General features: G+C 39.0%; 1 protein-coding gene across 10 annotated transcripts in view; it reads left to right on the top strand.

The window, feature by feature from the left end:
- THADA (THADA armadillo repeat containing) overlaps positions 1-16349 on the top strand; it is a 150303-nt gene that overhangs the window by 52914 nt on the left and 81040 nt on the right. For 8 of the 10 annotated variants that reach the window (XM_063390782.1, XM_063390779.1, XM_063390780.1 and 5 more), the window contains one exon: positions 10808-10976. The exons of the other annotated variants lie outside the window; for them this stretch is intronic. In XM_063390782.1, the coding sequence (XP_063246852.1) occupies positions 10808-10976 (169 nt within the window). The remainder of the gene's footprint in view (positions 1-10807; positions 10977-16349) is intronic. 10 annotated transcript variants of the gene reach the window in all.

Below are 16349 nucleotides of genomic sequence, written 5' to 3'. Positions count from 1 at the left end.
ACCTCACTTTTTATTTTTTTTCAAGAGCTAGATAGGTCTGTTTTAATGGTTATTTTCTAAGATGAAAGAATGTACAGCATGTTTTTGATTAACAAGGGAGGTAATCGGGAGGTAATGTTTTAAGTATGAAACAAAAACATAACCTCCCTTTTGCCTCCCTCTCCCTTTTTCAAAGACCTGTAATCTCTTCAGAATGATCTAGAATTGAGTTACCTTATGTCCTCTTGTACCATGGCATTGACAGAGTGTTTGTTTAGTGTTAAATGTTCTGGGCTGAGTGCTCTGAAGGAGTAAGATGGGTATTGCTTTATTAACTTGAATACTTTTTCACTAATGGAAGTCTAGCTCTCTATTTAAGAGTGTGACTTCTTAATATTTTAGAATTTTTTTAAATTAGCTTTAAAATGTCAAACAATATAAGGTTTTAACACTTTGTTGGATGCATGTGCCTTGGCTTCCCCTTGACAAAGCTTAATTCTTCATGAAATTTCCTCTTTATAACTTCAGCAAATAAACAGATTTCAAAGCAATACTGCTTCTAGGTATATTATGTTGCAAGAAATGTGAACGTCTTTCCATGAAATTTACAGAGTTATGAAACAGACACTGTTTTCTTGGGCAGAATTTTGTAATCTGTAATGCATCTTCGTGCAGAACGGAGGAGCTAAATTCCCAAGTGCCCTGATGTTGTTTCCAGTCAGGGACCAGGATGGGTGGCAGTGGGAAGCACTTTAGAGCTGTTCTTTTTTCCCCTTCTACATGTCTCCATCCACCACTGTGGACTGATAGGTTTTGGGGTTTGCACTTGAGAGCTTGCTCTTGATGTACGAGGATAATCACTGTGACTGTTAGTTAGTGAGAGATGCTAAGATGCAAGGGAAACAAAACCGTGTGTGGTGAGGAAAAATTTTCTGTGGGATGGAGCATTGTCATTCTTTAATTAAAAAAAATTAAAGAAACCTATAGCCTTTCCTAACAGAGTGTTTAGGGAAGGAGAGAGAAAATTCTTATCATCTATAATTTTTGAAAATAGACTGATCAAGGTTTATTTTAGCTTCGTAGCAAGCAGAGCAGCTGACCATGAATTCTGAGGCTCTCTTTCGGTCGTGTCTTACTGTTTCATAAATGTGAGAGAGATCACTTCTTAAGGAAAAGGACTCAAATGTAATAGTATTAATATTGCAGAAGATAGTGTGAATTTGAATTTTCACCAGTCAGTAATGTTACGTGCATGTAGATTGCTCATTTGAGAAAGTTACTCTTTGTTGACTTGTGCCTATAACTTTGATTGCTCTGTATTGTGTTTAATTGTGTTAGATTATATCTAATCTGTCAGGTAACTGGTTGTGTTCCACTGTAGGCAAAGTCTGTGACAAAGTCTATATGGGCTTCATGGGAATGGGTCTAGGTTGAGATGGAATAATAAAGAAACAAAATAGAAATGTAGAATCAGAAGTTTCTGTAAGACTTGGCGATAAGTTCTAATTTTTAGATTGAATAAACAGCACAAAGAATGGGCAATTGGTGAAGTTCTAGTAATAAGATATCCTCAATTTGTTTGAGAAGAGCTTGGTGGAAATAATTCACATATGTGTATTTTATAAGCTGAAATTGCTGTTTATATAAGTTTAAATGCAGATTCGCTGGTGTTTGTTTTGTTTCACACATGTACGCATACATATGTGGCTTTAGTATATCATCCTATATATGACTTGGAAGCACCCATCTGATTTTCTGTAGGCTGAGCACTAGAATGTTTGGGTAAGTGGCCCAACAAGGTAGCTGACTGCTAAAGATGTGTACGTCCTCTGCCTTTCTCCTTTTTTCTCTGTGTTTTAGTGTGGCACAGCAATGCTATGAGAATTAACATTAAAACCTCCCTGGTTTCAAGTGTCATTTCTATGTGACTGGGCATCTTACCAGGGGTCTGATAAGGAAGGAGCTTTTGTGGGAATGTCTTTTCATAGTAGATTAAAAGAACTACATGTGTTTGTTGCAGCCTTGTATTAAAATAGCTGCTTTTGATTACAGTTGTTTATGAAAGCATCTCCCTGGATTCCATTATCAATTGCACATCTTCTCAGTCTTTGGTCTCTGTTTTTTTAATTTCTGTTTTTTTGGGTTTTTTTTTTTTTTGGTGTTTTGTTTTTTGTTTTGTTTTTAGTTCCTAATGTTTGTTTAGGATAACTGCTTAACATTATAACTGTCTGCAAATACTGCATTTGGAATCCCTGTGAGACTGGGAGCAGGCTCTGACTCACTGGAATGCCCTGTCCTTCTTGAGGAAGCTCATGGGACTCACCAGTTATTGCAAGATGACAGATACCCTTTTTATTGTGGGCAAGGTTCCCAAAACATGGTGTCTTGGTTTGAAAGACAGATATCTGCTAGGAAGGGGCAGGACCTCCCTAGAGATGGAGAATTCAAATCCCCTCCCTCCAAATTATTCCGATTAAAAAAAATTTAAAGGAGCTTTCAGGCAGAGGTATGGGGGTAGGAATAACAGTTCTTTACTAGTATATATGACAAAACCACAAACAAACAACAACTACAGCATCAATAATAAACAGAACCAAGAACCTTGAGGGCTTTCTTTTACAAAAGCCCAGAGCAGTTTGATCTGGGTGCCCCTGCAGGACTCCGAGAGGCCGAACTGGAAGGAAGGAAAAGTCCCGGGCTGGTGGATGAGATGAGGTCTGCGCTGGCAGCTGGAGCAGCAGGGGTGTCCCGGCAGGGCTGGGCAGGGCAGGGCTACAGAGTAGCAGGAGAGCCTCAAAGGTCCGAAGAAGCAGCGGCGGTGGGGGGAGAGGCTGGAGAAAGCGAGCTCAGGATTCCTGGGTACACAGCAGATGACGATAGATTTTCCAGGATGAGGCAGAGGCAGAGGGCAGCCTGACCGTCCTCCTCGGCGCTGAGAGCAAGAGTGCTTCCCCCTCCCCCAGATCTGTCTTTTTGCCTTTCCCAAAGCTCATCATCTCTCCCCTCTGAGGGACACTCCCAGGGACTCAGAAACAATAGGTGTAGCCTCGTGCTGCCATATCCCTCAAGTACCCCTTTTTGTTCTGACTAAGTAGTCATCAAGGCTTTTGGAAACTTATGGGAAAAAATTCTGTGAGAAGAAAAAAAAACCAAATCTAACCCCCAACACATGGGCTGGCCTAGACATTTGGAGAAAAGAAGCAATGTGCACCCCTAAAGCATACATTGTTTTAGATTTTTATTATATTAAATCTCTTGCTTGGCATCTAAAGTGGAAATTTTGCTTAGCTGGAGGAGAAGGAGGGAAGGACAGAAATCCCTTTCCCCACTGAGCTTATCACTAATGAATTGGGACTGTCTTGGAAGTCTCGCCTTTCTACTTAGTCTATTCTCTGTGCAATCCTGATGGCATAGTGATTAATACTGATCTGTAAAAATATTTTTGAGTCATGTAAATATTTATTAATAGGAAGAATTTCAGTCCTCTTCTTCCTTTTAGCAATTTTAAATAACAAATTGTAAACAGGCTGTAATTTTTTCCAATTTGATTAAGTTCAAATTGTAGTGCTAGAGAAGAATGCAAAGGGCTTGATTGGCAGTAGGCTTCTCAGGACCCATTGATCGACTAAAACTCTTCATTCATCTTGTACATTCTTTACTGTATTTCTTTCTTTCCTCTGAAACTGTAGACAGATGTGTCATATCCAAGTGGTGCTGATGGGAAATAACACAGTCCTTAGGTATTTGTTATTAATTTCTTATTCCAGTTTTCACTGTGTTCATCAGTCATTGGCAGATTATTGTCTGAAGCAGTTTAGGAAATACACACAAACTGCAGGGAGCTGTCAGGTTCATGGGAAATGAAACATGAAAATGAAACATGAAAATGAAACATGAGCCAGTAAAAAGTAAGACGGGGTGCAGAACTGTCAGCATATGATTGGTGAAGTAATTTTTTTATTCATTTATGTACTTAAAATTAGCCAGTAAGTACACTGCTGGTCAAGATAAGTATCCAAAAAATAAGATTTAGCTTATTCTGGAAAAGTATTTGCAGGAAGGAACATGAAAATGGAGAGAAATAGTGCATTACCTATCCAGAGGATGTTACAGGAAACCAAGTATAATGATATTTTAAAAAGCCTATATTCTTTAAAAAGAACAGTCTGAGTTTGAGAAGAGTCACTTCTTTCAAGAAGAGTCAGAGAGAGTACTAGGAAGGCTTTTTGGCAATGGACTAGATACTTTTGGTGGGATGGCTGAAGGGGATGTGTCTTTGAGACACCAAATCCTTTGTATGTTTTCATGGGTCTGATGATACATTTTCTAAATTATTCATATTAAAGTTTTGCTTACAATCATCTGAAGCTTTGAAAATCATCACAAGGTGCTGAGACTTAATTTTTCCATTCAACTTCCCTTTCACAGAGTTCAAAATAATGATAGGATTGCTAAGACAGAAAGTAATCTTTTTTTTGTTTTTTTCCTGATGGTTTGGATAGTAAGTGGTGTGTTTTTCTTTCTGTTATTCTGCAGTTGTGAAACATCATGGTAACTATTCACAAAATAACAAAGTAGAAATATGGTTGTGAATGAAATTGTCTTTTATGTGATCATGAATTAAAAGCAGTTGCTTTTTTTTTTCTCTAGAGTGCTCTGAACCAAGATGGAGGCTTTACCCTTGTATAGCTTCAGTGATAGTTAAATAAACCTAGAGGCTTCCTACCTAGACAAACTCTGAGATTTCTTGATGGGAATTCAAGACCAGATGCCATTTAAATTGTGTCAGCATGTTCTATAGGAAATCTCCATTTGAGAAGAGCATATTTCTGTTTCTCTGAAGTTTATACCCCATATTAGTAATAGTTTTCATAGACTCAGATGTTAGAGATCCTAGGTGTTTTGGCTTGCTGAACCACAACAATTCAAGTTTCTGATGTTGATTCAGCTTGGTATCAGTTGGCCACTTGTTTACGTTAACCTGGACCTTGGTGACAAGAAGAGAGAAATGTCTATAATTTTTCCTTAGAAAGCCCTTGGAGACATATGGAGAAACAGCTTCTGGCAGAACTTGTGGACAGCTTTCACAAATAAAAGCCTGTGTACTTTGCCTACATACTTTCTGCAGTATTTATGGCTACTCTGCTTCATTAAGTGCTTGTGTGGAAAATACTGCCCTTACAAAAACATAGGGTTTTATCTTAATTGCCCAAGTTGGAAGAATAAAATACTTAACGCAGTGTAAAAAGAGACTAAAAGTTTGGGCAGCCATTAACTTCACTTTAAAGGAAATAGATAAGAAATTAGAGGTTTAGTACTACATAAATAATGTGAAATTAAATTTGGCTTGTTTCTGTCCATGGTTTTGTTCAAACATTTTCTGAGCTACATTTATGTGTTGATTGTAGATCTAAAACCTCCAGCAAACTGTTGGTAGTTCTGTAATATTTTCCTACTCTTCAGGTAAATATTGAGAAGCTGTACCAAGTCTCAGGCTTTTGTGTTATTTTTTTTTAATCTTAATTTTAGATTAAAGTACAAAAATTATCTTCAGACCAATTACAATACAGGTTTCCACAGAGAAATAAATTTTTTAAAAAAAATGCTTTGGATGCTTTAATTGCTAAGAAACATGAAAAAAAAACCAAAATGGAAAATGGTTGTGTTTCCTTAAAAGAAAAACACAAACCAAGGAGATCAATAAATGAACAAAAGAAGCTGTAGGTACGTGCGTAGCAAATTGTCATTGATATTGCAGGAAACCTTACTCTCCCAGTAACAAATAGGTACTGTCCTGCTGATTCATCTGCAGTATAAGAAGTCCAAGCTACTTAATTGTGTGGAAGCAATGAGTGTTATTTTTAATTCAATTTTTGTACCTCACTTAGCTTAGAAGCCTGTCACACTGCATTTGAAGTTGCTAAAGGTATTCCTTTAGGGGATAATTTGAAGAGGGGAAAAATGAACTGGTATATAATCGTGAGGAATGCATACAATGCTCTTGAACCTTAATAACCAAACTTGTAATAGTAGCTGAATCTGTTGCTAAATATTTTTTTCTCTGATCTTTGATCACCATCCATGTTTTCGCCTGCTCTAATTTCTTGGTTTTAATTCTTGCATTGGAACTGATGACATAACTTGGATTGTATAGCTGCGTCACAGAGGAAAGACAAAATTTCCTTCTCATACTATCTACTGTGTTTACACAGAATCAGACAGAAGACTTACCACAATTTTTTCCTAAAGTGCATTTGTTAGGACCTTGTGGCACAACTAGCTCGAGGATTTAAAGAGTACCATATATTTTTGTTTATTTATATTTTTCAATAAGTTCTATCTTTTCAAGGCCGTGGTGGCTGTTAAAATGCTTTAACCTGCAGGCAGAGGGGGTTGGTTTGAATTGCAAGGCCTTGCCTGCCTTGTGCTGCACTCTTCTCCCAAGCTCTTTGTGATGGTGGTAGGATTCTTGGTTTGACTGAGAAGCTCAGAAGCCCCTTCTGCAGAACATTCACTGTTTCATTAATAAGCAATGACATTGTCAGTAATGCACAGATCATGTGGCAGCAGCCAGTAAAACTTGGAAATAGACATTCCTCTCCTTGTTAGCCCTTGTAACAACTGTAGGAATTACTTAATATAACAAACATATTTTCAGCAAATTTAATTTTACTGTTTTTTTTCTGTGACCTTTATCTAAAAGGTAATCCTTATTTGTGTTGTTAATTTGGGTAATATGAAGTCTGTTGAGCGGGAGGAATAAGAAATGGTGGAAAATAAGCACATAGGAAACACCTGCAGGTTTTTCTTTTTTTTTTTTTTCTCCAAAAGAAGCTTAAGATATTATTATTTACAGCTAGTGTTCTGTTGTTTGTAGCCAGAGTAATAAATTAGATGCTTTGATGTGTGCAGAGGAGTATGGAATCTTTGTGCCTTATGAGAGTTGGTCATAAATCATGTCAGTTGGGAGGGTGGGTCAGGATCTGAGTGTTGAAGCTGGAACGGCGCAGTGGGAATGCATTGAATTGAATCTACGGTTACACGGAGCAAAACCTTCTCAGATTTATTGACTTTTTGTTCCTGATCATGGACTGTTTCAAGTAAACATGTTTACATCCAATTGCTCATGCACCTAGATAAACAGTACTGAGTTCAAGGTGAAATGCTACAGTTGTTAATAGCCCTCAGGACTGAATAGAAGTATATCACATGAGGATTTTGCAAGTTTCGTTCTTGCTGTGCCTTGAAGTGTAATAAAACTAGGTTTGCATCATGTATGTTTTCACATATGACAACATTTTAGATAATTCCTAGATTCTAAAGTCTGCTTATATGACAGCTGCATGTAAAGGTAGTGACAAGTACCTGAAACACTTTCCCTACACCACCCCCAAGCACCTTTCAAATCAAAGGAGATGGAACAGTTTAAATGCAGCTTTGCACACGCACCTATGCTGCCCAAATGGATGCAAGACTCCATTGCTCGTATTTCCTGCAGAGAGGATGAGCCTGCAGCAGATTTGCCTTGTGCTGTTGCCAGGTGAAGCTCAGAGTCTGGATGGTGAAGTGCAGTGTTTGGAGGTGCATTTCTGCCAGTGTCCCGACAGGGCAGCTGCAGTCACACAAATGAAACTCATTTCAGGGATGGCAGTGTGCTGAACTGCTGCAGGAGGAGTAACCTGAATAGTTTCACAGCCTAAAAATTGTTCTTTCTTAAGCTTCTGGGTTTTGCTGCAGATGCACACTAAGTTACTGTGATAGCCAAAGTTGTGCAATAATACTTCTTGATGCAGTTTGTGAGATTGCTTCCTATAATAGTTGTTAAATTCAAGATAAAATAAATTTTTAACAATACAGGTAGTAGACTCAGTGTTAAAGTGTATGGTTTGGAGCTTGGTATAACAAGGAGCAAAAAATTGCCAGATTTGGTTAGAATGTTATTTTCATGTTGTTCACTTGTTTTATTTGCATTCAGTCTTTCTATCCCTTTTTGAGAATTGATCCTGTTTAGTTTTATTTACAGGTGAGAGATTAAATGTAAGTGGGATCCAGTAAAAATCAAAACTCTCTATTCTAGGGTGCTGTAGAGGATGGAGAAACTAGTGTATGTTTTGACATTCTCCTGGCAAACTTCTTGCATGCTTCAGGAATGATGCCAAGTGCCTTCAAAACATGAGAGATGTACACCTAAGTGCCTTCAGGGTATGCAGAAGTTCAGGGATAGGTCACTAGTGGGGACTTGGCATGACATCTGACATATGCATGTGGAAGAAGTAGTATTTTTGAAATATTATCAGCGCTGTTTCTTGCTGAGGGGTGGGGATTGGAAACCACTGTTTTTCTTTGAGTTAGATTTAAAAAACAAATAAATATTTTAAATAAATGAGAAGAAACAGTAGGAGTCTTAACCCCTCTCAGATTTGCAAAGCTATTTGTTGATGTGAAATACCTTCCTTGTGTTTCCATACATGTTCCTGTAAAGCAGATACTTCATTGTTCCTAAACTTCTGTGATGCTTTTGTTCCTTAGTACGGACTTCACAGACCTGCTGTTCTCAGGGTTCCTCCAAGGTGTGAGTGCCCTGCACCCCGTGTGGCAGCCTGTGAGTGTGAGAAGTGTGCATGAATGTACAGCAGGTGTGCAGGACAGTGGCAGGCTGGTGGCTGGGTTGCCTTTTGGGCAGGTGGGAGCTGTGGGATTGCATTCCCTCAGGCACAGAAAGTTGAGAGCTGGGTCCACGGTGCCCTGGGGGAGTTCTCCATGGCTGGGCATCTGTGTGGTTGCTCTGCAGGAGGACTTCAGGCAGCTGAGAAAACTTTGCCTGTAACGTGAAACTATTTTCTTCTCTCTAAATATAAAGCAGTCACTTCTATTTTCATAATAAATGTTATAAAACAATAGAGTGGAATAAAATTTGGCATGTAAAATACTGTATCTCCATATATGTAGGTGCACGTGTTACAAGCCTTTGATGTTCTTACAAGACAAAAAAGTTAAAGATGAGTTATTTAAAAGTATGTAGCAATTCATTGCATTGTGTTTGAAGGAAAAAAAACCCTCTTGAAGCATGTAGTGTTGGAAAGTACCCTTGCACAAGTTAGAGGAAACTGGAATTTTACCCATTTTCCACTCTTCCTGTGAAAGCACGTCAGATTCCTTGGGATCTGTAAAAGGTCATAAACAAAATTAAGAAAACCTGGTTCAGCAGAGCTGAACGAATGGTTGCAGACAATCACTTCTTAAGTTTCAGTTTACTGTGAAGTAGAATTAAAATGTTTTTGTTTTTTTAAAAAAGGCAAGTTCTCCTAAGAATAGCCAGGTTGAATTTCTGCTTGCACCGTGTCAATGCAGGATTGAAGCTTTTCCCTGTGGCAGAGCTTCTAATTCTGACTGTTCTGCTTCTGTTGTGAAGGATGGCAAGTCTGTGAAAAGGAAATGTAAAGATGGTCTTTGTCAAGATCATAATAGAACAGACAGCCTTATTTGCAAGGGTGAAAGTGGCCTCAAAAACCTTTTGTTCCCGGGGGTAGTTCCTCTCTAGTTCCTCTGAAGGAGATCTGTGTCTTTCAGGCATACCATGGCATCATATATCTATTTCAGTTAAACTGTTTAGTGTCTTAGTGTTCAAAACCCTATTAATTTGGTTGTTGGTTCAGGATGGAACCTGTTCTCTGTATTTCTTTTGTGTGAACTAAAGTACTGCTTTGAGTATTGATTTAAATTTGCTACAGATACTTGAAAATTTAGAATACCTTTTCTTTTGATTTTTAAAAATGTACACATGACACTGCAGGGGTTTTTGTGTTTTCTTTTTTTCAGCAGAGGTCAAAATCATTTTGGCAGGGGATAATCTCATCTACATGTGATTGTGTAAGCTGAAAATACATAGGAAGCAATTCAGGAAAGGGATGAGAGGGTTGGAGTAGGGAAGGCCATCTCTTGAGTCATCACAGTCAACTGGGAGGTACCAGGGCATCACTTCAGCAGTACTGCATTTTCCATCACCTAAGACATGTGGCCTTCTATTGTCTGAACCCTGTAGTAGTTTTCTCAGTTTTCTGGGTGGCTGACTTGTACCTGCACTATCAAAACTGACACATGGAAGAATTGCTGGCTTCCAAAGACTTTGCCTAACCTACTTAGCTGATTAAGGGCTCTTACTCATGTCAATTCAGTATACATTGAAGTAGTACAAGGCTGGTTAATGTGTTATTGTTAGCTCATTCTATATGTATTTTCATAAATCTACAGCCAGTCATCAAAACCTTAATAGCACTAAAAGATTAAATACTCTTTTTGGCATTTGCTTTATATAGAGTCTTGCATCTTAGCAGTTAATTTAAAATAAAAAGTATTTTTCCTTTGGGTACTAATTATAAATAATGGAAAATTGTTTTCCAGCATGTCTTTTATCTCCTCCCTTTAAATGTGTTCTAAAAACCAGTGGGACATTTGGCCCAAAATTCAGTAGACACCATGTTGTGTTCTCATGGAAACATCCGATTAACAATGTGGAGCTAACAGTTTAAGTCAAACCTATAATACATTTGAATGTGATTAGTAAGTAACATAAACATCCAGAAAGGTGCTGCAGGACTATATGCTTACCTGTTTAATGGCATGATTGCATTATTTTCTTTTTATTCTTTCTTTAATGTAAACACCAGAACTTGTGAATGAAAACAGATCCTCTAGCATGACTTACCTTTCACGACTGAGAAGGCTGTATATTGGATTTGTGAGAGAGAAGTTTTAGTTATCCTTTGTGCTGTTCTAGGGGTTGCTGTGGGTTTGTGGATGTCAGAGCAGGTGTCTGTCCTGTTTGCAGGTGTGGGCGCTCCCCCGTGTACCGCTGCCGGGAGATGTCCGGCCGGGCCCTCGTGCCCTTCGTCCTGGCCAACGAAGTTCCACACACGGTGCTGGCCCTGCTGCGGGCGCTCCCAGACTCCGCCACTCACGGCACGCGACAGAACAGTGTCCATGGAACCCTGCTGCAGGTAAGCTTGGGAGCCTTGTTTTGCATTGGTTTGTTCTTCTTTTGTGAGGGTTTTGTTGTGGGGTTTTTAAAAAAATTTTTGGTCATACTTGACAGCCAGATGACATACCATGAGTTGTGCTTAACATTCACACGTTGTCAAAACATACATGAAGGACTGCTTTTGAGTTGATTCTGTCAGGTGATAAATGTGGAATGCACATTTCAGCTGTCATTTGAAGGCAGTAAGCTGTAAGTAGTAACATTTACATTTCATGTAATGTTTCATCTCCAGAGACTGGAGTGCTTTAAGAGTAAATATCCCTATCTGAACGTATTTACAGAGAGATCTGTGTGACGTGCCCAAAATGACTGAGCAAACCTGAGGCAAAGCTGAACTCCGTGCACCAATAGCATTGTATGTACAGTCAGACTTGCAACTTACCCATATAATTATTTATTACTTCGTTTGCTTTTCCTGCTACAGCAACAGCTTCCTGTCAGTGTTCTGTACAAGCTGTGGTAAACTATATACTGCTGTCTTCTGGAAACATTCTGGAGAACAGCTCACTTATCAGAAATTTCTTCATTCTCCATATATCATTCCCTTGGTTTATGGCAGTCAGTTCACAGTGTTTCATTTTTAAGCTATCATGGTAATAAGTTACTGATTTTTATTGCCTGTTTTTAGGAAGCAACCCTCCAACAAAGCCATATTGTACACGATCAGCTCTGTTGGTCTTAGTTGGCAAGCTTTCTAGGTGCATGTTCCCACTGTGTGCTGGGGTGTGTATGGCTGTTTTGATTTGGTTTTTAATTGTATCTTTTCCAGCATATTATTTCACCTTAAAATCAAAGGAATCAGGAAATCTAGGAAATGAGTGAAGTCCCTCCAGGGCTGTTAATTTCAACTTTACCTGTAAAGGATTTCAGGCAGTTGAATCTGGATTTGGATGATGGTTGGTCACCGTGAAGGGTTTTGCAGGATATGGGATGGGCTCCTGCTCTGAAAAGCAGTCGATGCACTGATACAATCAAGTGGTTGGACCTGTGAGCTGCTTTGTCTGTGTGGGGAGATGGCCATCCTCAAATTAGCTGTGCTGCCCTGCTGTGTCACAGCTCCTGAAGTGTTAGGAAGAGAGAGTTGCTCCAACAGTGAGAATGAAATGCTTTCTCAATCTAAAATGATTATAACTCTACTCATGAGAATGTGGAGTGGCAGTAGTGTATAGAGTTAATTTCCTTCTTTGCAGTTACCTGGAAAAAAAATAGTAGAAAATAATATTAATGGAGGGTGGATATGAAAGAGCCCGAAGAATGATCTGTTTTTTAATTCAGTATTGCTAACTTGATCTTATGCATAGCTGTAGGGAGCTTTCCACACCTGTGAAGTGGGAGATAGTCCCAGAGCTTTAACCTGATTTTTCATCAGTTTTGAGTAGCTACTGGGAGCTACTACTGCAATTTGTACTGCACAGTGAGAGACCAGTGCTGTTAGAGAATGATATTCTTCCAAAAAATGTCAGTGGTACCGTAACAGTTCAGTGGTTTGGTTTCTCATGTTTGTCTTGGGCTTTGTTGTTATCACTTATGAATCAAAGGTGTGCAAATCTTGATTTAATGCTTGATTTAATTTAGTGTGTGGCTGACATGCATGGCAACTATCTGTTGCTAGTTTAAAATAAGAAAACATTCAGAAGAAATACTGTAGGGTGGTAAAGATGTGCAAAAAGATGGAGGCAAGGCAGTGGTGTTTGTTGTAGCTCCAAATTACCAATGCCAGGTAGTTCAGCCTGTAGTTAGCTTGCACCCCGGTAAGCAGTACAAAGAGGAAAATGTTGTGACTTTTTAGGGGTTGCTGCATGCCTGGTTTCAGTTTTGTTTTATCAGTGTTAATTGGGACTTGCAAGTCTGCCGGTAAGGCTTGTTGAAATGTAGAAAAGTACATCATGGGGACCATTGGTTAAAGCACTGTTTCTCAGAAGGCTTACTTGAAGAGATGGTGATCTGGCAGTGTTGAAAACTTTTTGCACTGCTTTTCCATGACACAGTGGAGGAGTTAACATCCTCCTAGATATAAAACCAAAACAAAAATCTCTACTAAGACTGCTCTAAAAGATCAAGTCTGTCCTAAACTCAATAAAATATATGTTTTTCCAGCAGTACAAGGCAAATATCTTCTGAAAATGGAATTCAGTAATTTCATTTGTTCAGTCACATGAGAAGCTACTAAGTTCATTGCTCAAGTTCTTTATTTCATTGTTCATATACTGTCAGGTTCTGAAAAAGGAGGCTGGCATTATTCAGAATTAGGTGGCAGTGCCAGATGTAGTAAATCGTGAAGGTATATTTCAGTTATGTTTCAGAGTTATGTAATCACTCCATCTGTTGCAAGCCAAATGTTAATTTATAGAAAGATCATTCAGAAACAGTTCAGCATGAAGTGCTTGTCTGGACATGGCTTGGTTTTCAAAATGCTGATTGCCAAGAAATGTTTTTTTGACAGTGGATGTAGATGTGTTGTGCTTCACTTCAGACCTCTGCATTATGGGGAAACATGTCTTTTCTCCATAGTGTTTTAACTGTGGCTCAGTTTGCATAGGCATATGAATGTACATGAAGATAAGATAATGTTATGCTTTACAAGTTTTACAGAAGAATTCTTGTCAAGAATTACCTAAGAGGGGTGCTGCTGTTCTGTAACACTTGGGGAGCTGATGATACCCTTCAAGAAGCAGTTCTGCATCATAAGCGAATGCACTGACTTGAATAAGACAACTGAAAAATCTTCTCTATGCTTAATGTTTTCTTTATGAGTACAGGTTCTGCTTTGCTCCATAATCCAAACTGGCATGGACTGGGGGAAGGAAATCAAGTTTCTAATTCTCAAGAAAATGCAGAAATTTTGTACTAACTTTCTTAAATAATGAAACATTTCTGGCTTAAGATCTAGGCTTTTTAGCTGATCAGCCTAAAGGAAGAGCTCATCCAGAGCTTTATGTAGTGACTTCTGGAAGAGTATCAAAATTTGACTAGGGAAGCCTTTATGTTTGTGAGTCTTTCTGACTTTTGGCTGTTGCTAAGGAACTTACAAATATTTGGGAAGTTTGTGAGGTTTCCTTATCAGAGAATCAAGTTCTTTTGACCTTCTGCCTCTTTGTGATTGGAACTTCTGCAATAAATATTCCATCTTTCCAGAAAAATTGAGAAATTCAGAGTGAGGTAGGCAAGGCTGCCTTTTACCTTCACATCCACATTCCTTGGTTGTGATTGAGGTCCAGCAGAGCTCCTCTCCTTGTTTCCCGTGCTGTTTTTATTGGGGAGTTGTCATCAGGGCTCTCTCGGCGGCCTCGCGGTTGCTTACACGGTGCCGTGTTGGTCGCTCAGCAGCTGCCAGGGTGGTTGACGCCCCCCATGAGCAGCAGGGCCTGGTGACACAAGACTGTTTCCAGCTGTCTGTAGAAACCCTTGTCCAATGGTTCTGCCTGGTTTGGCAGCTTGTAGCAGACACCCCCTGCAGTGTCACCCACTCTTCAGTCCTTAGCTGTAAGCTCCTAGCTGGCTCATCATCCACCCCCAGGTAAAACTCTGTGCATTCCAGCTTTTCTTCCACAGAGAGGTCAACCCTCATCTTCTCATCTTGCCTACCTGTCCTTCCTAAAGAACCTGTATCCCTCCATTGCATTACCACAAACATGTCAGCTATTGTATCTTGTCTCTGTGATCCCAGCAACATCTGTGTGCATGTGCACACAGACCTTTTAATTCCTCTAATTCTTTAAACCCTTCCTTTGAGTGCTTCCAAGTGAAGAAAAGTTACAAGGACCCTATAAAGATTTGTCCAGAAAACAAGGCAGCACATTTAATTCATCTGGTTGTGGGTTATTTATGATGATTAAAAAACCCTCCCAAATGCATAAACTTTCAGATTGGTTTGCCAAGGAAAGCAGATGTTATACCTCAGCTTTTGTTTTTATCTTGAGGGAATCAGTTAACATGTTTGATGGTGGATTTTGAAGCCTGTGTGATGTTCATAGATGGAGAATCCAGTTGTTTTTAGTGCAGCAGAATAGCAATAGTACCACTGGAGCTTTCAGTTACAGTTCTGCACTCATTAGTTTCCAGAAATCTTTTTCACATTTGTATACTGGAAAAATCTGTACTCCAGTGAGAGTGTATATACCCTTACATGCTGTTCATATCAAGGAGAATCCATTGGGCATCTGCCATTAATCTTGAGCAGATGTAATTACTGTTAAGGTTTATTTGTTTTTAAAATGAATGAATCTGCACATCAATTGGGTCATTATCTTGTGTTTTATCAGTTCGATCTTCACATCCACTTTGGCAAGCCTACAGTTACATATTTTCAGAACACAGGGGATTGGGTCAGTGAAAGTTATTAAAAGAGACATTGTGTTTTCATTAACTTGTCTGTGCCTTGTTCTGAAATGTTGAAGGTGCTGCCTTACTTTCTACGTGCAGACAGTGTCTAGCTTGAGACTGGGATACAAACCAGTACAGAAAAGCTTGCTTCTCTTATTTGACCATTCTATTTGAAGAGTTTTTCTGATTCTCTTTGGCATTTTTTGAGCATGGATCAGGAGGAAGGAGGATTCAGTGACTTTTCCCTCATAACTTGCTGCTTATATTTGTGTGCTTATACATGACTTTGTGTGCCTCCATTTGCTGCCTCCACCAGGAGATGGATTGCACAGTCCAAGATAAAGCTTTTGATAGCAGTTCCTGGCTGCACATATCATTAAAGAACAGTTCCTGTCTGGAATCTGCTTTGGTCATGATGAGTATTTACGTTTTTGGTGGTACTTGTACAAGCAATCAAACAACTGTATAGAATAAAATAAAATAAAAGTTCTCTGCTCATCTGTTATGTTCTTGTAAGGAGGATCCTTCCTGTTGTGACTGGTTTTGGTCACTGCTGTAACTCAAGTCACAGAAATTCTGCTTACTCTGCTGTGGTCCCTGTGAACATTTCTCTCAATCCCCCATCTTCTCATCTGAGGCCTGGCTGGCTGCTTCTCTTCTTCTCACTGCCATCTTCCCACTTATTCCTGTTACTTTGTCACTCCTACTGATTTATCCTGAGATTTGTTCCCTGAGCATATGCCCATGTTTTGCATTGCAAGAGAAAACCTGTATTCCTTCTCTCTGGGGATCTGTTCTTAAAGACATACAAAATGTAACTGGCAGATGAAACAGAATATGTTATGCTTTGGGGCACGGTTAAAACTTCATGAAGATAAAAATAGAAATTCACTTACTTAATGTTGTTTTGAGTGTCAGCAATCAGCAGTCCTTTGCTCTTCATAAATTGCTATGCTTAATATTCAAATTTGCTCCAAACTTAATTTTTATCCACAAAATTCTATGGTGT

Source organism: Prinia subflava, chromosome 2 (genome assembly GCF_021018805.1).
Source record: "Prinia subflava isolate CZ2003 ecotype Zambia chromosome 2, Cam_Psub_1.2, whole genome shotgun sequence".
Classification (NCBI taxonomy): Eukaryota; Metazoa; Chordata; class Aves; order Passeriformes; family Cisticolidae; genus Prinia; species Prinia subflava.
Note: the sequence above shows the minus strand (reverse complement) of the source record. Positions and strands in the feature narration are given on the sequence as shown.